This window comes from Balaenoptera borealis (genome assembly GCF_965194805.1).
Source record: "Balaenoptera borealis genome assembly, chromosome: 18".
NCBI classification, from domain to species: Eukaryota; Metazoa; Chordata; class Mammalia; order Artiodactyla; family Balaenopteridae; genus Balaenoptera; species Balaenoptera borealis.
Genome location: NC_138877.1, coordinates 79353820 through 79375716, shown reverse-complemented (window position 1 = coordinate 79375716; position 21897 = coordinate 79353820). Strand labels below are relative to the sequence as shown.

At 60.7% G+C, this 21897-nt stretch overlaps 1 protein-coding gene across 9 annotated transcripts in view; it reads right to left on the bottom strand.

Moving 5' to 3' along the window:
- TFDP1 (transcription factor Dp-1) overlaps positions 1-15567 on the bottom strand; it is a 31710-nt gene extending 16143 nt beyond the window's left edge. For 5 of the 9 annotated variants that reach the window (XM_082365193.1, XM_082365192.1, XM_082365191.1 and 2 more), the window contains exons 1-2: positions 15387-15519; positions 14567-14642 (exon numbers count right to left, since the gene is read on the bottom strand). In XM_082365193.1, the coding sequence (XP_082221319.1) occupies positions 14567-14578 (12 nt within the window). In that variant the 5' untranslated portion in view covers positions 14579-14642; positions 15387-15519. Of the gene's footprint in view, positions 1-14566; positions 14643-15259 lie in introns of all 9 variants that reach the window. The other 4 variants (XM_082365190.1, XM_082365195.1, XM_082365189.1 and 1 more) reach the window with 4 other exon arrangements.
- Positions 15568-21897: the final 6330 nt, after the last annotated feature.

The window sequence follows — 21897 nt, the reverse complement described above, 5'->3', positions numbered from 1 at the left end:
ACCTCGCGACACGCCTCAGAGGGACCTCGCGGCCCCCACGCAGCCGCGAGGCCCGGGGGCACGAGCTGCCTCACCCACCGTGATCGCTCGTCAGCAGCGGGGAAACGATCCTTCCAGCCCCTGAAGTTCAGCCTTTGGGACACGGTGCAACGCTTCCCTTAGTTATCAATTAAGTCACATGTCATTTTACACTTGGGGTCGGCGACGCGTAACCGCGGGTGGGCCACCGGGAAAGCAAACTGGTGCTCTGGCCCGAGAACAGCGCCTTTGGCTCCGTCAGAGCGCCGGGCACCGCGCTCCCAGCATCAGGACAGACCACCTCTGCGCACGGGGGGCGTGGGCCTGGGGCCCGGGCGTGTCCGTCCCTGCCCTTCGCGGCCACGGGGCCGCGGGACGCACCCAACACCCACCAGCGCCCCCCTCGTCCCGGGGCGACCAGAGGGGCACAGGGCAGCGCCTCACGGTCAAGCGCGTTTGGGGCACCAGCACAACGGGCCGCTGAACGGAAGGAGCGTGTGCCCGACACGTGCGACCACGGAGGGCTCGGAGCACCACCCGAACTGTCACAGGGACGGCTCGGGTGGGACACGCTGGGGACCTGGACCTCCACGGGCCAGCCACGGCACCACCCTGCCCGCCCGCGTCAGGCCCGTGTGGCAGCGGCTTCCCACGTCTGAGAACCGCCAGCGCTTCTCTGCCCCGAGTGTCAGGAGGGACGCCCGCAGCCACCCCCTGGACACAGCGGCTCTGCTCGGAGCGGGGCCCCAAATCCGGCTCTCCCGACCGGACCTGGCCGCCAGACACGGACACGCGTGCGTGTGCACAGACGCACACAGACACACATGCACGTAAACACACACACACCAATGCACACCACACGCTCACACATCCACATACCCGTGCACACTCACACACGTGACCCATGCATGTACACACACACACGCTCACACACGCTCACACGCGCACATACACAGCAACGCACACCTCGCACACGCCCGCAAGAGCCAGGTGTGAAAACAAAAGCTAACGGAGACCCTGCCCAGCGCCCCCGAGACCGGCCGTGGAGAAGCTCACCTCAGCCCTGCGCCGAGGTGGGGCTGGGCGGCATGTCCGTGAGGCGCTCAAACGCACGCACGTCCCCCACGGGTAGGCGGGGGAGCCCCCCGACCTGCTGATGCCCCAGACAAAGGCAGGCCGCACGGGAGGGGCCACTCGCCAGCCGAGCCCAGCAACGCCCTGTGGCCGTTTCCTGACCCTCCGATCCCAGAAAACGAGGGGACCAAGTGCCTGACCACAAGGACCACGGCGGATCACGGCTGGGGAGCCCCCATCTCACGGGTCCCAGAAACGCCCCAGTAACGCAGGCTCGGGGGCCCAGAGCCCCAGAGCGAAGACCCGCCATGGTCAGAAAGGGCTGTATAATGACACGCACACGCACACCTGACACAGGCGAGGAGGGAGCCTGGTCCCCCTCGCCTGGACGGCAGCACCAGGCAGGGGGGCCCCAGGCCCCCCGCCCTTCCCTCCGGCTTCCGTGTCCCCCGTCCTGCTCCCCCAGAGCTGACTCCACGTGGACGCTGCCGCCGCAGAGCAGAGACCCGATGCGGACATGCTGGCTGGCGGTCGAGGAGGTCTGCCCGCCCCCGTGACGAGGCCAGTGCCCGCAGGGCACGGGGGCAGCCCGCCCTGGGGACCGGCGTCCCCTGCGCTGAGCAATGCCGCTGCCCCCGTCGGCCAGGGCCCCGACGCCCCCGGCCTGCTCGGTTCTCACGCTTGGCCCGCAGCGACGTGACCCACGATCGCTCGGCAGCTCACGCCCAGGAAGCCCTGCGTTGGGGCGTTCGCCCCCCGCCCCGGACGCAGGGCCCACCCTCTGTTCCTGGGCCGCAGGCTCTCCGCAGCGGCTGCCCGGCCAGAGCCGACGGGCACGGCCGGTCCTGCAAACTGCTGAGGGTGGGGCAAGGGGCCACCGTTCTCTGCCAGCCCCAGCCTCCCACCTAAGCCAGGGGGACCTGGACCAGGAGACGCACGAGACACGAGGCACATGGCACACGAGCTCTGAACCAGAGCCGGCTCCGCGGCAACACTGCACGCAAGCGCCCTCCTGACGCTGGATGCCACGCTGGATGCCACGCTGGATGCCACGCCGGATGCCACGCCGCGCGGCGCTCCCGAGCCGCTCACGCCCCAGCGAGGAGCCAACGTGGAGACGTGGCCGGAACCCACGGCAGCACCTGCGTCTCCCGCCGGGCTCTCGCCGGTCCCCTCGCGGGTGACAGGTGAAGCTCACGTCTGGGCCACTGCAGGGGCCCCCCACGGGGGCCAGCTGACCCCCCGTGGTGACGTCACCCAGAGCCACGGATCAGGCTCTGCCGCCTCTGGAGAGACCCCCAGAGCTGCCGGGAGCTCGGCCCTGATCTCCCAGCAGGGGCGAGAAGCCTGTGACACCCGACACCCGACTGAGGCCCAGCGGCCGGAGATGCCCGTCCCTCACACGGACGGCCACGTGGACGGCAGCCCGCACCCAGCCAGGCTCCCAGGCGCAGACACTCCCTCTACTTCCCAACACAACGTGTCAGCATCACAGAGGAGACACAAGCTCGCCTGCCCGTGAAGGAAACCGAAATACCTGAGAAATCCTTCCTCCAGACAACCTGAAGCACAGCAACGCGCAAGTGTCCCACCAGCCCCGAGGGACCTCCTCGCTGAGCCTGGAGGAGCAGCTGGACCTGGAGCCTCAGAGCCGAGCGCCGGCCTCGGGGGACCCTCCCTCACCGGGGACCAGGGACTGTGGCCCACGGCGGGGCCGCCCCTCCTCCTGTGCTGCTCGCTCCGGGTGCCGCAAGGACACCAAGGCCCCCCGGGGTGGCCGCCTCACCCCTCGGATGCCGCCAGACCCAGGGACAGACCTCTCAGCAAGGCCACCTGTACCCGACCCTCCCCAGCTGCTGGGAGAATACCTGTTTGCTGTCACTTTCAGCCACTGGATTTTGGGGTCATTGTTCCCACCCAGAGATGACGCTGGTTACAGGTTTCCTCAGAACATAAAGTGTTGCCGTTCACCCTCCGGCCGTCACTTCGGGGGCAAACCTCACAGCCATGGGCAGCCGCGGCCATGACCCCTGGATGTGACGCGACCGCAAACCGTCAAAGACACGCGGTCACAGCCCAGCAATTTACCAGGCTGCCTGACCCCGGGAGTCCTTTCTGAGGGACTAAGTGAGTGACACCGGCCTCGGGCGGGCGGGCGGCAGCCACAGGAAAGCAGCTCAAGGTGTCAGAGCGACAGCAGACCCTCGAGGTCACCCCGCTGCCAGGACGACTGCGACTCATCCTTCTAAACACCAGGGACGCTGCACACAGACGTCCCCCATCAACCCCGCACCCAAGGTCCCTCTCGCCCGGCTCTGCAGGAAGGTGACAGAAGGCGTCTGCGGGCCTGAAGGCGACTCAGGCCGACACCCTAGCCCACCCCAGGCTCCGTGTGGGCACAGCATCTCTGCACCGGCCCTGCCCTGCGGGACACCGCACCAGAGCAGGACAGACAGCGGACAGCGCAGACCTCGGGAGAGGGGCCGGTCCGTCCCAGGTACGCGTGGGCGTCGACACCCACAGGCCACCCTCCACCCCGAGTCTCGGCGGCAGCCTTTTCTAAAACACCCGCTTCGGGAGCAGGAGCCCCAAGGGCAGCTGGGAGTCCAAGGAAGGCCTCGGGGCCTCTGCCTGCACCTCGCAGCCCAGAGGCTACGACCTCAGGGCCTTGACAACAAGCATCAAAACACAGGTGGCGCTCTACCTTTAAGAGGTATTTCTGAAATTGCAGTTAATTGGAACGTAAGTGCTCTGGACTTTGTTTCTGACAAAATCTTGATATTTAAGATGCAAACCTGGCTTCCTCCAGGGAAATACCACGCTGCTAAATCCATTACATGTAAACCAACAACAAAGGCACTCGTTTGCCATAACTCACCTTAATTTTTCTTAGAAAAACCATATTCAGCCTTTTGTGTTCATATTTAATAGAAAAAGTTGGTTACTCAATTTTAGTAGGTAAAGCTATCCCATTCACAGTAGCAATAACGGTAAAGCACGTGTCCCCAAAACACGTAATGCTACTAGAAAGAGCTGATCCCATTAAGAACGAAAGCTGAAAAGTTGACAACTACTTTACTTAAACTAGCAAACCTTACTAGTGCCGCCACCACCACGCTCCAGGCTTGAGAAATGCCAAGTGGGCCCCCCGCTCGTCACATGCCCCCAGGAGGCGTGACCTGGCCAAGCCCTGCGGCATCTCCCCGCCCAGTCTGCCTCCGCATCACCTCCCGGCCTCCTTCACGGGACCGCGAGGATTGCGCACGCCCCAGGGCCCGCCCACCGGGGAGGCCGTGAGCAGGGGGCTGGGGGCGGGGCAGGGGGAGGGCGGAGGGAGCCAGTTTGCAGGCGCACACCCCTCACCTCAATAACCACCTCCTGACTCATCCTGAAAGGCTGTGGCACTCCCCGAGCCACAAGGCACACCCAGCGCATCACTGCTGTCACGGTGACAAGACAAAAAGACAAAATCCATCATCACTGGCCCTCGTGGAAATCATTAGAAAACCTAGTCCACAGCGTCCGGAACGTCGGCACTGACGCGCATGCGAGAGAAACATTTAGGTCCTTCCACCACAGCGATCACAGGAGCAGCCCTAACGTAAAAGGGCACGGACCCCGAAGAACACTGCCTGCCTCGCCGAGGGACCCGCGCCCTGTGAGCGAGCCAGGCCCCCGCCAGCGGGGCTTCGTGCCCTGCCCAGTCCCCTCCCCCGAGTGCGGCCTGACCTAGCGGCCAAATCTGCAAAGGCCAGGGCAGGTTGCCAGGGGCCAAGTCGCCTGCCCGCTGGCTCACCGCCCCTCCCACCTGTGTCTTGTGCCTGTCTCTGTCTCTCCCCATCTCTCTGTCTCTGTCTCCATCTCCTCGGCCCCCTCACTCGCTCTCAGGATGTGAGGGCGACAAGTAGCCCCCGGGGGCCTCGGGGACCATTGAGGACACCATTGGGTGCCGTGCTCCTGCCGCAGACACCACGGGTGACAACACTGCTCTCCAGATCCCTAGACTCTGGGTGACCTGCTACGGAGCTGACCGCGGCCACCTGCCATGGAAGGGCCACCACGGAGACACTATGAACCAAGGAGGCCGGAGCGCCAGGGCGAGGGCTGAGGTCCATCACGTGAAGAAAGACTCCAGGAGGAGAGCACAGCTCGGGAGCCTGTGCCTGGGACCTCAGATCCAGCTCCTGCCACACACAGAACAGGCGAAACCGGCCCCTGGCGCTCGCAAGGCGGTGCAGGGGAAGCTGCCTGAACGGGGGAGGACCCAGGGCCACGTCCACGTGAAACACCCCACGGGGTCCCGGTGGCAGAGCCCCTCCGGGTCCAGGACCAGCAGGGAGGCACTCGGGAATCACCGTTCAGTGTTTGGGGTATTTCTCTTCTTTACTTATTTGCATTATTTTTTGAGGTACAGCTGACGTACAACATCATACAAGTTTCAGGTGTAAAGTGTTCTCGCCTTCGAGAGACACATCCTGGAACGTTTGATGCCACGACAGTAGGAGTGTAACCAGTCCCGGGGGAGGCAGGACGGTGGGACAGCCCTGAACCGAGTCACTCAGGACACGACAGGGATGCGGGGCCGTGCTCACGGCCCCTCCACCCCTGCACACATTTGAGGTGGCCCACGAAGCCTCCTCTAATCATCCACGTTCATATTTACCAACATGAAAGCGTCCGGGACAAACCCATGGAGAAAAACAGCAGGAACAGAACGTCCGAGAGCATTTATGCAAAGTCGTGTAACGGACGTGTAACTTATTCCCAAAACAATCTCCAAAATCTAACAGCAAGGCCACCCTGCACTGAGATTTCAGATGACTCTTAACTTTCTTTCCGACTCCACGTGGATTTTTAAATAAACCCTCTACTTCCGTAACTGGGCGAAACATAAGGCTACTGCCGCTTCCTTAACAGAGGATCCAAAGGCCCCAGGATCCCAAGATCCAGGAAGCACGAGGTTGGGGCTGCAAGCCGCGGCTCTGAGGCCGCAACCCCACCCCCAGCATCCACGGAGAGGAAACCAGGTGGCGGCCAGAGCCACGGCCACAGCAAGTGGCCTGAGCCACAGGCACAGGGCAGCATCGGCCACAGGTCTAGAGAGGAGACGGCCGGCGAGCACCAACACTTCCCGCGCCAGGCCCAGGGCCCGTCACCAGTGGGGGTCACACTCACAAGGCCCAGCGGGCTCCAGGGATTGGGGGGCGCAGGTGAGGCAGGCGGGGCCAGGAACCGGGGTGAGGCTGCAGAGTTCAAGTGAGACCCTGAGCCCCTGCCGGGATGCTGGCCGCTGTCCCCGAGGGGCACACGACCGGGAGGCAGGGCGCAGCCCAGCCCGCGTCTTCTGCTTCCTCCTTCGGGGCCCTGACGCCCGGCTCGGAAATGCCAGGGCTCCAGGGCCTCCTGTAGGGCATCAGAGCCCCCACGCCCCCAGAGACCCACGTGTGAAGGAGCGCTTCCCCCCACTCCGCCCCCAAGCTGCACCCAGCGCCACGCAGATCGTTTAAACCACCACCTTCCACCCACCAGAGAGCAGGTGCCGCCCCACTCCCCAGCCCCCAACACCAGGTCCTGGGTCTCCCGTCAGACCCGGGAGCCCCGCTCCCAGCCTCACCCGCCCTAGAATGACGCGGCCTCTAACCCATGATCTGACCAGCCTCACTCATCACGGCCAGAAGAACATCAAATTCACTCCACAACAGGCGCAAACGCAAGACTGCCCTAAGAAAACGTGACACGGCTCCAAGACAACTTCTAAATACCTGCTTACGTCCTGCTTTCTGGCCTTTCTGCGGCAGATCTGCAGGGGCTAGCCCTGCTGCGCCCCCCGCCAGGCGACGGAGACTAGGACCCCGCCCATCTGCAAGTCGCCCCCAGGGGAACATGATTCCAGGTTCTTTAGGACCAGAAAGGCTGACCCAATGGGCTGGCTTCTTCCCTTCCCCAAAGCCCCCGAGGCCTGTGCCGGGTTTGCCCCTCGTCCGCCCTCCCACCCACTGTGCCCGGCCGCAGCCCCTCAAGGGGAACCCCGTCCCCCGACCCAGTGCAGCAGGCCCTTCCCCCCAACAAGTCCCTGCTGCCCTCGACCCACGGGCACGTCCACACTGCAGCCAGGGCAGGAGGTGGAGGAGGCGGCACAGGCGGAGAGGCAGGGTCCCCCCTGCACCCCGATTCTGGTGGCCTGGGGCCCTGCACCCCATCTCCGGCAGCCTGTGGCCCCCTGCACCCCGATTCTGGTGGCCTGGGCCCCCTGCACCCCATCTCCGGCAGCCTGTGGCCCCCTGCACCCTGATTCTGGTGGCCTGGGGCCCCTGCACCCCATCTCCGGCAGCCTGTGGCCCTCTGCACCCCGATTCTGGTGGCCTGGGGCCCTGCACCCCATCTCCGGCAGCCTGTGGCCCCTGCACCCCGATTCTGGTGGCCTGGGGCCCCTGCACCCCATCTCCGGCAGCCTGTGGCCCCCTGCACCCCATCTCCGGCAGCCTGTGGCCCCTGCACCCCATCTCTGGCAGCCTGTGGCCCCTGCACCCCGATTCTGGTGGCCTGGGCCCCTGCACCCCATCTCCGGCAGCCTGTGGCCCCTGCACCCGATCTCCGGCAGCCTGTGGCCCCCTGCGACCCGATTCTGGTGGCCTGGGGCCCCTGCACCCCATCTCCGGCAGCCTGTGGCCCCCCTACACCCCGATTCTGGTGGCCTGGGCCCCCTGCACCCCATCTCCGGCAGCCTGTGGCCCCTGCACCCGATCTCCGGCAGCCTGTGGCCCCCTGCGACCCGATTCTGGTGGCCTGGTCCCCTCAGCTGTGCTAGTGGGTGTCCACCCCCAGAGCTCTGATCAGATCTAGATGCTATCCATTCAGCATAAGACATTTTCACTCAAACCCTGATTTTTCTGAAATGCAAATGAAACAACATAAAGATAAGACCCACGCCAGGTACTCAAGTCACGGAGACCAGGAAGCAGAGGACCAGCCATCGTGTAACAGCTGAGGCCGAGACCACGGCCCCAGAGGGGCAGGAACACAGACCTGTGCCGGCCTCGGTCACGCTGCACCGGACGACAGGGAAGGAAGAACGTTCGGACACCTGGAAACTACCTGTTCTTAACATGAAACTTCCAGGTGTGAACTCTGGTGTGTTCTCCTTTGTGTAGCCTGAAATGATGGTATATCTGCCACTCGTGCTGACGACAGAAGAACCAAATCTTAACGTTTTGCTGTGAAATGACGACAAAGCTTTCATGAACATCCTTAGTTTCTGGAGTGGATGCAAATCAACAGGAAATCGACGCCCGAATGGAGGATGCAGCACAGGGAGTGTTCAATTCACAAAGAAACATGATGTTTTAAAAGGAAAAGATTCAATCTCTGAATCAAAAAATGCAAACTAAAACAACGCAATTTAAAACCTCACCCATCAAATGGAGCGAGTTTGTGGGTTTTTAAATTCTCAAACTTGGTGTTGAAAACGGGCGGTTAAAATGGGCTCCGACAACCTGATGGGAGTAGATGCGACCCGGCACACCCGCCCCGGGAAGTCATCTGAGGACGCCTCAGGCACGGCACACACGTGTGTGAGCGTCCACACACAATTATGATGCCAGGAACCCGTCCTGGGTTATCACTGTGGATTTGTGCAAACGTGAGAAGACTGAACTGGAAGCCACCAGAATCCCCACGGCTGGGGCCTGGGCACGGGGGACACAGCGGAGGGGCTCTGCCGAGTTAACCCAGCCCCACCCCTTCGGGACCCTCCGAAGACCCGCGCGTCAGGCCACCACTCGGCTGTGTTCGCTTCTAAGTGCCCACTTGTGCCGCTTATATTTGTTATTAAACGCGTGGAAAAAACTGCAAACAATCTAGGTCGCATTCAGCGACTTTAAACGTCCTCTACGTCCTCCCTCCATCCTGCAGAAATCAAAGCTGGGCCTTAATGGGCTATGGTTTGTGCAAAAAACGTGAATCGCTGGACCCGTTGGCCAAGAAAGGGCCTTCGCTCTACAGCCAGGGGGCTGGGAGAGCGAGCGTATGTGTTTGAATTTTACAAGATGAGTTTAGGAATGTATCATTTTTTATTATTTCCCATTTTAGGTCACTTTTTCAGCAACTGACCACCTACGATTCCCCAACATGTCAAATAAACGCACAGCTGCTAAAGATGACACAGGAGAAAAGAAACGCTGACTGGGGGAAACAGCGACAGTACACGGACGTGGACGGGGTAGACGCGGGACGCACAGAACATTCAACACGTGGGTAAAACACACCTTTGCTGTGTACGACTCAGTGAAGACCCAACAGGAATAAACTACAAACCCCCAACAATCCCTCTCAGATGCCGGCTGGCAGATGGCTTCATTCTCTTCTTTTCGTTTTCCTGGAGCTTTCCAACTCTGGCACAACTAACATTGCGTTTACGATCACGAGAAACATTCCTTGAACTTTTCCAGTAATTCACACTTGTTCCTTGTGGAACTTCTGCTAAAAGGAAAACCCAAGGTTTGTGACAGAAAAAAACCTGCTGGTGCAACGTCAACCAGCAAAGACAAACTCACGGCTGCCACCGAGAACCCCCGGGGTGGCGAGTCCTCTGTGGGATGGACCAGGAGGGGCCGGCAAGTCTGTCACCTGCGACTGGACAGGGAGGCAGAGGGCAGAGCTGCATAGCCGGTGGCCTGGTCCACAGGCGGAATCCCACCCCGGGTATCATCCAGCGAGCGCTCCGTGTCCCTGTCTTGGGCCCTCGGTGACACGAAGTCATCTGTCGGGACACCGGGGTACAGGTGTCAGGAGGTGCTGCGCTTCAGGGCCCAAGGGATGCCGAGGGGTTTCACTCTGTCAGACCAGAATCCCCTTAAAACCTGGATCCTGTGAAAACAGGACCTTGATGGACAGAGTCCTGAGCTCAAACAACAGAGGCTGAGAGAAAGAAGTCCAGCTTCATCCTGGACCCTCGAAATCACGCGCAGCACATCTGCTCCGGGCCCAGACGGCACCACGACCGTGGAGCCACCACCAGCCGGCTCCCGTCCAGGCCCGCGCAGTGTAGACAGACTCCGTACCGGCCGTGCCCGTCTGAGCAGAGCGGCCGGGGCGAGTCCCACCTCCACCTGGGCCAACGTGGCGCCGCACTGCAGAGGTCTGGCCCTCACGCCAGGAGAGACCCAGGGCTGCGGCCCATCCCTGCTCCCCCCGAGGCCCAGCCCCCCTCGACAAACAGCACAGAACCACAGGAGGAGAGGCCAGGGCTGGCGTCCGAGCGAGAGCCCCCCAGCTGCTCTACGCGGAAGAAAAACGTGACTCGCTCAACCCCAAAGACAAGAGCTTCGAGCAAGTGACTGTGTGCGGAAAACGTCCCCTGGGGGGTCACGACGCGCGTCAGGCTGGGTACCCAGCCCCAGGAGGGCTTCCTGGTCCACAGCGCACCCTGGGGATGACGCACTCGCCGAGGAGCAGGGCTGAGAAAGCACCCTGGCTGTACCAGGAGGCAGATGGCATTTTACACCAGGTGCGACCCAGCCGCGGGGTCCCGGGCGGCACTGCTAAGCCCGGCATAACGTCCTGCTCGTCACACGGTCTCAGAGTTTCTCCAGTTTCATTCCGTGGGGAAAAAGGTTAATTCCGAAACAGGAAAAGCCCGCCGAGAGTCAAGCACAGCAGAGCTGCCTTCGCCGCTTTCGCCGGAGCGGGCTGAGCTCTCTCGCTCGTGTCTCAAGCGGGAACAGAAGCGCCGTCAGCGCCCGGCGGGCTCTCACCTCACGGCCTGAGCGACACGGCCGGCCCTGCCACCCCAGGTCCCCTTCCGCGGCCCAAATCTCATCGCCGAGGCCCAGGCCTGGGAAACAGCACTCAGGACGTGTGTTCTGAGACAAGCTCATTAAACCAGGCCTTGTTACGCATCCCTCCCAAGTTTAGATTCCACGCGTGTTTCTTCAGTCTCCTGCGCTCAATAACACAATCCAGGGATTCTTCCATAAACTCACGGAACGCAAAGTGCGACCACAGAGCAGCTCCACGGTGAGGCCCCCGAGCCCTGACGGCAACTCACAGGCCCTCCCGGGACTGCTGGGGCCGAAGCGCGGCTCACCTGCCCTCTGGTCCCAACCTGAAGCAGGGAGGGGAGGGGAGGGTCCCAGGAACATCTCCGCAAAAGCAGGCCTGAGATTTCACAAATCGACCACCCCCTGCTTGCTCTTTTCAAACCTTCATGACACTGGATGAGGACTGGTCCTCCCAGTGGGGACGTTAGCCCCATGTCCTCCTTCCGAGGGTCACTCCAACAGCGGCGGGGCGAGGGGGGGGGGTCCTGAGTCACGGGCTCTCTCCCTGCGGCCCCTCCGGTCCAGTTCTAGAACAACTACAACTGCTACACAGTCCCTTTATCTTAAACCCACAGTCTTCCAAAGGCCAATGGCACCAAAACACTCATCAGGGCCACAGACCAGAAGGGCAGGCAGCCCAGGCCGGGACACGCGTGCACCACACATTTAGCACGCGCAACGCTCAGCACGCGCTCAGCACACGCTCAGCACACACACACACACGCACACGCTCGGCCCCCTACACGCACACGCTCAGGAAACACACACACACCATGCACACACTCGGCCCCCTACACGCACACGCTCAGCACACACACACACACGCACACGCTCGGCCCCCTACACGCACACGCTCAGGAAACACACACACACCATGCACACACTCGGCCCCCTACACACACACGCTCAGCACACACACACACACGCACGGCCCCCTACACGCACACGCTCAGGAAACACACACACACGCACACGCTCGGCCCCCTACACGCACACGCTCAGGAAACACACACACACCATGCACACACTCGGCCCCCTACACACACATGCTCAGGAAACACACATGCTCAGGAAACACACACACACACACGCACGTCAGACGCCATCCACTCTCTACTTCACACAACTGCAATTTTTAGTACAATGAGACATCTCTGACGGTGACAGTTTTCACATTTCCTTCCACGCCTACATTCACCACAGGAGCGTCCTGGGCACTGGAAACCCTCCCATCAGGACGTGTGTCACGGGACCGGAGGCACAAAATAAAACCCACAGATACCCAGCTTCATAAATCAATAACCAATGAACTGCATTTTCACTCAGCAGGGTGACAAGTCCCCGTGCGGGAGGGAACAGGCAGCCCCAGGACGGCGCCGAGGACAGCGTCGCCACCGCCTTCGACCTGCGCGCCTCCGACCCACGGGCCTCGCCGCAGGAGATCGTGGCAACACCGCCACGTGCACATTAAGGACAGTCCCTGAGCTCTGGTGTGAGTCCCGCACACGAGGGCCGAGGGTCCCGGGAGCAACGAAGGGGCCAGGGAAGTTAAGGACGGCGCGGAGACCCACTTTCCAAAGGGAACGGTGGTGGAGAACCACCAAGCCACCAGGCTTCTTTTCACGTATCGCCAGAAAATGGTTAAACGCGGGAACGACAGTGTTCTGTCCAGATGCCTTTTAGAAAAACACACAAAGGCTTAACTTCTCCGTGCACTAGGAACAGAAGCCCCACGGCGGGCAGGCAGCTCAGCCTCAGGCACCACCGGCCTGTGCCCTCACCCTGCCTCCTCCTCCTCCCCCTCCCCATCCCCACCCTCCGGGGTTCAGGGGAAACGCGCCGCTTCCTCCCCGACTCTGCCCCACCCTCACCGCCGGGGTGACCATCACGGCTCCAGCAAAACCCAAACCCCGAGCGAGGCCGGCAGCGCGCAGGGGCCCTCAGCCCAGCGGGGCAGGACCCTGGGCCGGACGCACCTACGACAGGGTGGAGAGAAGCTGCAGGTGTGCCCGGGAGACCGGCCCACCTGCAGGGGGACGGCCCACGCTGCCCCGTCCCAGCCCCCTCCAACCCCCCTGGGCCCCAACAGGCCCCCACGGAGCCCCCAGAGCTCTGCCGAGCTGGAGTCCCAGCCCACCACCCCCTTCAACTCAAGGGGCTTCGATCTTACACCGGAGACCACACCGAGGCCCCACTGCTTAAGTTACCACGGCTGCCACAGTCGGCTTCCCAGGCTGAAACGTCACACCCTCCTTGAGACTCAGGCAGCGGGACACGGACCAAGCCCTGACCCTGCCGTGGCCTCCAGCCCACCGACCGCCAACCCCAGCGAAACCTGGTTCCAGCACACGTGACGGCCCCCAGCTCAGCACAGGCAAGGCCACTTCACCTGCAACTCCCCAGGCCGGTATCACCACGGGACCGACCTCCACGGTTGGTGTCACCTACTCACGTCGCAATGGATGGTACTGCATCACTCCACCCAGCCACCGGGCTGCCCGCGCCTTGCGGGGCTGTGTCTCCAGAAGGGACCATCGGAAGAGGCCGCTCAGCAGTCCTCCTCCTGCGGCCGGGCCCGGGGCCGTGACCGTCCGTCTTTACTTCCCCAGACGCCCGGGAGGAGAAAGAGGGCTCTCCTCCGGGGGTTCACACAGGAGGGCAAGAAACGGCCCCCAAACACCAGCCCCAGCACCGCAGCGCCCTTACTGCGCGCCTGCTGCCCGGCCCGCGTCTCTGGGGCGAACGTAGCAGAGAAGCGGGCACAGCCTTCAACCGTCAGAGATGATACACTCACACCCACAGACACCACACAGGGGCACCCGAATCCACACACGCTGACGGGAGGGCTTCACACCTGTTATGTGGTCCCACAGATACAGACACATTTTATGCCTCCAGCTGTGTCTCGGGCTGTACTTCCGTGCAATTAATGAGTGAATAAGTCCACGGCCTCTTTTCCCTAATGTTCACAGAACAGCACGTTCTGAGAAACACTGAAGAACAGAGCTGGGGTTTCAGTTAATTTACCTATTACCAAGGGTAGTACAGGGCTACACGGCCCATAAAATATATTTGGGGGCCTAAAAGCCTATTTCTTGCAAAACGTGAAAAAAAAATTACTCACTATGTTCTATAGCTTCATGACAAATATAAAGCTAAAGGAGAATTTTTTACCACATTTTGTTCATCACCAAATTTCACTTTTTCTGAGAAAAAGAGTTGCCAAAACCAGTGCTTAGCGCTTTATGGATCGAAGCTGAACTAACTTCCCACGTGGTACACAAAGCAGGTGCTCAGGGCACAGCCCAGGGCCGGGCCCAGCCCTCGTGCACTCAGGGTGTCCTCCCACAAAGGCATGATTGATTTACAAGTTAACCGTCGGCAAAGACCCAGAAACTGGGCTGCGCCTGAGCCACATAACGGAGCTTACCGCCCGGTGTCCAGGCCCGCAAAGCCCAGGCGGAGGCCAGCGCACGGCTCCACACAAGCTGCGGGTTTCTTCCATCCTTTTCACCTTTACCTTGTTTCATGTGCTTTAACAGCCCGAACATCAACTCTCCTGTAGCTTATGTGTGGTCATTCTGAAACAAAGTGGGAGCCTACCAAGAACACAGCACTAGGCAAACGTCTGTCCAGCAGGAAGCAAACATACTTACATCTTTTGCCATGTTACCAGATCCGTGAAATCGATGCTATAAATGTTCACCCTCCAGAGAAGAAAAATGGTTTTTTCTGGTAAGAAGAAGGGAAAACGAGGAATGAGTAAGGATGAAATAAGAAGTAACACCAACGTTCCCCCAGCACCACCGCCGTCCCCACTGCCCCTCCGGGTACCAGGCGCCTTCCCTTCCAAACCCTCACACCCCATCCCCAGAGCGCGCGCGGCCCAGAAATGCCCCCTACCCTGGGGACTTTAAAGTCATCCCAGGCAGGGAAGCCCGTCCGCCAGCAGGATGCCCGCCCGGCCTCCCCGACGCGCACAAAGACCCAGCGCGGATAAGCCTGGCCCCGCGGCCCCGCGCACACGCGCTCCCCACGGGCGCTCCCGGCCCACCCGCGACCACCGGCCGACCGGTAACTCTGACAGGTGGGCTTCCGGGGTCCCGGCCTCCGGCCTGTCACTAGGCCGCGGCCGCCACCCGCGAGCGCCCCCCGCGCGCCGGAACCGGCAGTCGGCGGGCAGGTGGGCCCGGCGCCACCCGGACCCCGCGCCCCAGACCCCGCGCGCTCGGACCCGCCCCGCTCCGACCCCCGCCGGGCGCGGACGCGGACGCGCGCGCCGCTCCGCCTGGAGGCCGCCCGCAGGCCCCGCCCGGGACCCCGGCCCGCGACCCCGCTGGGCCGGTCACCTGGGCGCCCACGCGGCGGCCCTCGGCGCGCGGACACCGGGTCGGCGCACGCGGCGCGGGGGCGGGGGGCGGCGGGGTCCGCGGGCGCTCAGCGCGCGCGCCCCTCCGGGACCCCGGCCCGCCGCACCTGGCGGGCGGTCGGCGCGCGGACACCGGGCGCGCACACGCGGGCGGGCGGAGGGCGGCGGTCCCGGCGGCGCTCGGCCGGGGTCCCTGCCCTGCCGAGGCGCCGGGGCGCGGGGCTCACCCTGCGAGCGTCGGGCGGCGTGACGTGCGCGGCGCGGTGACGTGGGCGGCGGCCCGGCTCCCGCAGCGCGCCTGCGCGCCTTTTCGCGCCTTCGGCTCCCTCCTCCTCCTCCTCCCCCTCCCCTCCCCCTCCCCCTCCCCCTCCCGCCTGGAGGCCCGCGCTCAAGCTCCGAGGGGATGGGCTGCGCCTGCGCGTGCCCGCGTGTGTGCGCGCGCCGACCGGGGATGGAGAGGAGGGCCTGGCCCAGGACGCGGCGGTGCGCGCGCGGGGAACTGGGCCGGGGATGTGTGCACGTGTGCGCACACTGGGGATCGGAGCCGGGGGCGCACGGGCGAGTGTACGCACCCAGGGGACAGGGGCTGGGATGTGTGCACATGTGTGCGCATCCGAGGGATCGGAGCAGGGGGTGCACGGGCGTGTGTGCGCACATGGGGGACAGGGACCAGGGTGCAAGTGCGTGTGTGTGCACTCGGGGGACAGGGGCCTGGTGTGTGTGGATGTGTGTGCACCCGGGGGACAGGGGCTGGGAGTGTGTATGCATGTGTAGGCACACGGGGAACAGGGGCAAGGTGTGCAGGTCAGTGTGTATGCACACGGGGGCCAGGGATGGGTGTGCACGTGCGTGTGTGCACAGCCAGGGGCAAGGTATACAAGCGCACACGGAGGACAGGGGTCGAGTGTGTGTGTGTGCACGTGCAGATGTGCGGACTTGGAGGAGCGGGGTTCCAGTGTGTGCGCAGCGTGTATGTGTACTCGCGGAAGAGAAAAGCAGGCTGGGTTTGTGCCCGTGGGCGTGTATGGGCGGGTGCATGTGTATGTGCACAGGAAGGAGAGGAGGCCAGGCGTGTGCGTGTGCAGGTGCGCGGAGAAGACCGGGTGTGTGCGCGCGCAGCGTGGAGGGCCCTGTCCACTGCCCTGCCGGTGGCCTCCACGCCCGCGCCCGGCCTCTGACCAGATTCCGTGTCCTCGGGGCGGAAGGGTGCGGGTTCGCTCCTTATCGCCGGGTGGACTGGACCTAGTGGACACTTGTCTCTCCTGTGACCCACCACCGGCAGGGCCAGGGCATGGGGCCCGCTGCGGAGGCCCAGCAGAGGGTGGGCGGGGCCTGGGAGCCAGTCCAAAGTTCAGGGCCGCGTCAGAGGCCTGGAGGGTGGATAGAAGGCCTCTTCCCTGCACGCTAAGGTGTCGCTGCCCCCACCCGGGACTGGGAGGGTTTCACAATTAACCACTTTTATGCTGATCATGCCCACACCTGCTAGCAAAGCCACTCCAGTCTTTTTTTTTTTCATCTATATGCTTGCACGGAGTCTTGGTTGCAGCTGGGCTCCTTAGTTGGGGCACGTGAACTCTCCGTTGCGGCACGCATGTGGGATCTAGTTCCCTGACCAGGGATCGAACCCGGCCCCCTGCATTGGGAGCACGGAGTCCTATCCCCTGCGCCACCAGGGAAGTCCCACCACTCCAGTCTTGAACTGTTAACGCCCTAGTTAACGTTGGTTTCTTGAAGAGCAGAAGTCTTCCCATTCTTTCTGCTGATTAGTACACTGCACATAGAGAAACAGGGATAGAGAGGGGAAGGGGGGAATAAAAGGCTTCAGAGGGACAGTCCTGCTTTCCTGCAGGCAGAGCACCTCGCTCCCCTGTGGTGAAAGGTACACAGCTCCCCAATGGTCAGCAGGGCCCCATGGTGTCGGAACCTACAGCCCTCCATTCTGTTCCTCAAGTGGTCATGTGTTACTAGCCCCACGGTTCTTTCCCAGGAATTCTTTCTTGTTTACCATATTGGAATCTTCACCCCCAGATAGCAGGTGGAAGCCCCCTCCCAGCCCTTGGACCCAAGTGCACAGGCAGCAAGCCTCTTGGTGAGGGCTGTGGGCTCAGAGTGAGGAAGAAACGCTGGACCAGAGTACGACTCTTAGACCTCTCCCTACAGAGTCAAGATTCCAGTAATTCAACCACATTTACACGGATAACTAGCTCTCATATTCAAAATAATTTCTGCGCGAAAGTCACTAGTGAAACATTCTGAACTCGCAGGAGCTACCGCAGCGCTGAGTCCGCTGAGGCTGGTTTGCGTGGAACCTCTCTGCCTCCACAGTCAGGTGCCCCACAGAGCCCCGTGCCTGTGTTAAAAGGGAACAGAATATAATTTGGGGTTGAGGCTCCAAATGCTTTTTGCCACTGCCTCACCTCAAAACCCCTAGGCTGGCAGAAAAGTAACCTTGGTGTGTGATGGCCGCACGCCTGCGTTCATCTGATCGCTCCATATCCGGTCTGCATCGGGGAACGTACAGAAGCACAGCCCGTAGTGATGCTTCCCTTCAGTGGTGACTCGCTCCTCCTCCCAGGGGCTGTATCACTGCTGTGTCGTGCAGGACACCACAGGAAAATGGTGCTGTTCTGTGTTTTATTAGAAGGAAGTGACCAGTCCTTCCCAGGAAAACGGCTCACCTCTCACAAGCTACCTCTTTCTTTGGGCATCTGCTCTGTTGAGTCTCAGAGTGTGATACAAAGCCTTCCCCCACCCCCATTAAACTCTCCTTTAAAGAGAGAGAAAGTTTTCTACTCCCTTGAAAATTTGAATTCTAAATCTGTTTGTTAGATATCCAGTTTGTCTTCGATTCCCTTCTCAATGACTGGCCTTTTCTCCAGCAGTTTTCTGTTTTCCACCTTCTTGGGTAACCATGGCAATGGTGACATCAAGAGGTAGGAAGACAGGGAGGGGGGCAGGGGCTCATGGGACTTATGGGTGGGGTTCTGCATATGGACAAGCGACATTTTCTCTTTCTTTGGCCAAATATCAATAATGGCATCTTTAGAAAAATTTTTTCTACTTATTTGTGTGTAACATGAAATGTAAGTGAATTGGGTGACTTGTTCGCAAACCTCAGGAAAACCCCCCTGGTCCTCTCCCCACAGAAGTCGCCACCTCTGAGCCCCACCCACCGCCCAGACACACGAAGACGTCGGTGTTTCTCCCTTCCTTACATCACGACTCCTTTCGAAAATTTCTGGTCAAAGCCAAGTCCCCCTCTGGGAAGGAAGGTCAGTCCTCGGCCTTCTGGCATTACTATGTCCTTAGCATCTTAAACACCTGCACAACCGCTTACAGGCTGAAGCCACGGTCCTTCGAAAAGCTCCCCTTGGATCTGACAAATTCTAGAAGATCACGGCATCCAATTTGACTCACATTTACTCAAACCCCTTTCATTCCTTTGCCCATTAATTCCGCAGTTCACCCCAGTGTTCCTTCTGGGTGACTTGGTGTTGCTCCTGCTAAGATGACATCCAGGTTGTTTTCCACAGAATCCTACAATGTAAGGTTGAAGGTCCACCTCTCCTATGTCACTTCCTTCCTCGATAGAATCCATTACCATCAGCCAGGAGGGAAAGCACCAAGAGCCCACAGCACAATTTTAGGAAACTTCACTTTGTGTAGAACCAAAAGCCTTTGGTCATTTCCCCTGCTGTCCACTTACCTTGCTGATTCAGAGAAGGGCCCTACAGCCCACCTGCTACGATGAAGCTGAGATGAAGGGAAGTCAAATGACCTTGGACAGGTCATCTCAGCCTCTCTGATGCTCTGATTCCTTTAGCTGAGAAATAAGTAGATAAAAATATAGTTCTTTGATAAGAAGACACAATTTCAAAAGCTTTACCTGTCCTACATTCCTCACTCACCTAACAGTTCTGAGGCCTGAATACGTGCCAGGTAGCATCTGAGTGCTGACACTGTGCAGATTAATAAGACAGAGGATTGGAAATTCCCTGGCGGTCCAGTGATTAGGATTCCGTGCTTCCATTGCAAGGGGGGGAAGAGTTCAATCCCTGGTTGGGGAACTAAGATCTCTCAAGCTGCATGGCACGGCCAAAAAAGAAAGAAAGAAGATACAGAATTGCTGAGAGTCAAACGGGAGAGACAGACTGCTGCAAATCAAATACGACGTACAGGGGCAAGGCTGTCTTTGTGATTGGAAGCTGGAATTGTGGAAGCACAGAGCAAGGAACGATTATGTCCCCTGCAGGCAGTCAGGGAGGGCTTCACAGCAAAGGTGACGCTGAGATGGCTATGACCAGCTGAGGTGTGTGTGTGCGAGCGTGCGTGTGCACACATGTATGCGTGTGTCCCTGCACGTGCAGAAAAGGACACATCTGGAAAGTGCCTGTAGCTGCTTACATCCGTGTCTCAGGCAGGGCAGCTATAGCCAAACACGACAGACTGGTGGCTTATAAACAACAGGAATTATTTCTCGTGGTTATGGAGGCCGGAAGTCCAGAATCAGGGTGCCAGCCTGTGCCGTTCGGGTGGGACTCTCTTTCTGGCTCACAGACAGATGCCTCGTTTTACCCTCACAGGGCAGACAGAGTGAGCTGGCTCCCTGACCTCTTCCAACACAGGCACTAATCCCATGTGTAGGGCTCCGCCCCCATGACCTACTTGCCCCCAGAGACCCCCGCCTCCAAACACTGCCTGTAGCAGAAGAAAAATAAGTTCCCCTCTATTCTAAGTTCTAGGCTGTGGCCCTTAGATCAACAAGAGAAAAGCAGAAGGTGAACGTGTGTACCTCGTGTGCACAGGGGAGCACCTAGGGGAAGACGAGTAACTCCCAGAGTGGCTTAGAACTCAGGCTTAAAGACCACGTCCAGCTAAAGTCAAAAGAAAGAAGGGTGTGCGGGAGGTGACAGGGAAACGCAGAAGACAAGTAAGGTGCCTGTGCAGATTACACCCCAGTCCTCTTCACTGACACGCATTTGTCCTGATTTCCTCATCCGCGTCCTCCTGGGACAGAGAGTTCCTTTCTGAATGTAGCTTTCCCGTGCAAAAGGGTAGCCTCTGCCCTGTTCCCAGGGCTTCTCCCGAAGGAGTGGCATGTCCTGTCACCTTTCACACCTCACTGGGGCTGCAAACATTCAGATCATAACAGTCCTACTGGCTTAGCTGGGGCCACACCTGGCTGTAAGTGATGCTAGAGATGCAGTCATCATTCTGGGCCCTTTACCTGCCTAAGCATTTCAAGCTCTATAGAAATAAGGGGGCAGGGAGCAGGCATTAGGAGACAATTATCAGTTTGTTCTGAACGGTGAAGAGAGATTTGTGTTTCAGAGAAATAAGGCATGTGGTGGGCAGAGGAGAGGTTGTAGAGCACAGCTCTGGGGACTGACCAAGAAGGGCCACAGCATCAGGGGTCACTTGAGGTCTGGACTCAGAAACAACAACAAGGGCCGAGGAAGCTGGGCGCCCACGGACGCCCACCCGGCAGCACCGGCGCACAGATGGGGCCGCGGAGGCTGGAAGGGCTCTAGGTGGCACCCAGCCGGAGCTCCTGATCCAGAGTCAGAACTGTGCACAGGAGCCTCGGCCTGGGTGGGCCTGCTCTACCCTCCAGCTCCCGGTGGCGGTGCCTCTTGGGCTCCCAGGGTGGGACGTGGCACCCGCCTCCTGCCTGTGTTAATGAGGGCACATTTCCTAACTATAGGGAGTGGCTTCAGACACCCACAGCCTCCAAAACGCAAGTGCTTGCTACCAAGAGCTGCACCTGTGGATGCCGAGGGACGGGGTAGGGGCAGCCCCGGGCCCAAGTCCACAGGCGCCAGGCGAGGACCCGGAAGGTGGATGTGGGCGGGCTGGGCAGCTGGGCAGACGGGACGGGTCAGGGAGGTCGGGGCAAGCGTTCCTGACGGTCGAGTTGCAGGCTGCGGAGGAACGTGACAGTGAGACATGGACAGACGTCCAGGGCCCAAGACCAGCACCCGGACACGCTCGGGTTGAAAACGTGCCCGTGCCGTGGGCGGCGTGCAGAGGCTGGGGTGCTCTGGGAGCTCAGTCCCCAGAGGAAGACGGAGGACACACTCCCAGGAAAGAAGACCTGGTGGCCCTGCCCCATCCCCACCTGGTCCCTGGGGGGCTCTGCCCACCCCTCCCCCACCCCGACCTGTGGACCTGCAGTCCACTGGATTGGCCAGAGGAGAGAAAGGCGGGAGGGAGAGGCTGGTCCGCGTGGCCCTCGTCCTCCCTGGCCACACTGGCTGCTGGCTGCGTCCCCCTCTGTCCACGGCTCCCGCAGGGCCCCTCAGCTGTGCCTCTTCCACGGGCCCAGGCCCGGTGAGTAACCTGCCCCAGGTGCTCACCACCTCCTACTGCTGTCAGTACCACCACCCACACCTCTGCACACCTGCCCTCGCCCCTCGCTACAGACAATGGAAAGTGGATCATGACACTTCCTGCTTAAAATTCTTCCGTGGACTGCCCTGCTTCTGAGCTGGTGAGAAACTAGGGGCGCCTGAATAAATAGACTCCGAGTACGACGTATTCTTTAGCGCATTGCTGTCTCACAAAGTGGAGGCAACGTCTCCAAGGACCCAACTCTGGAGAATGTTCCATGTGCACTTG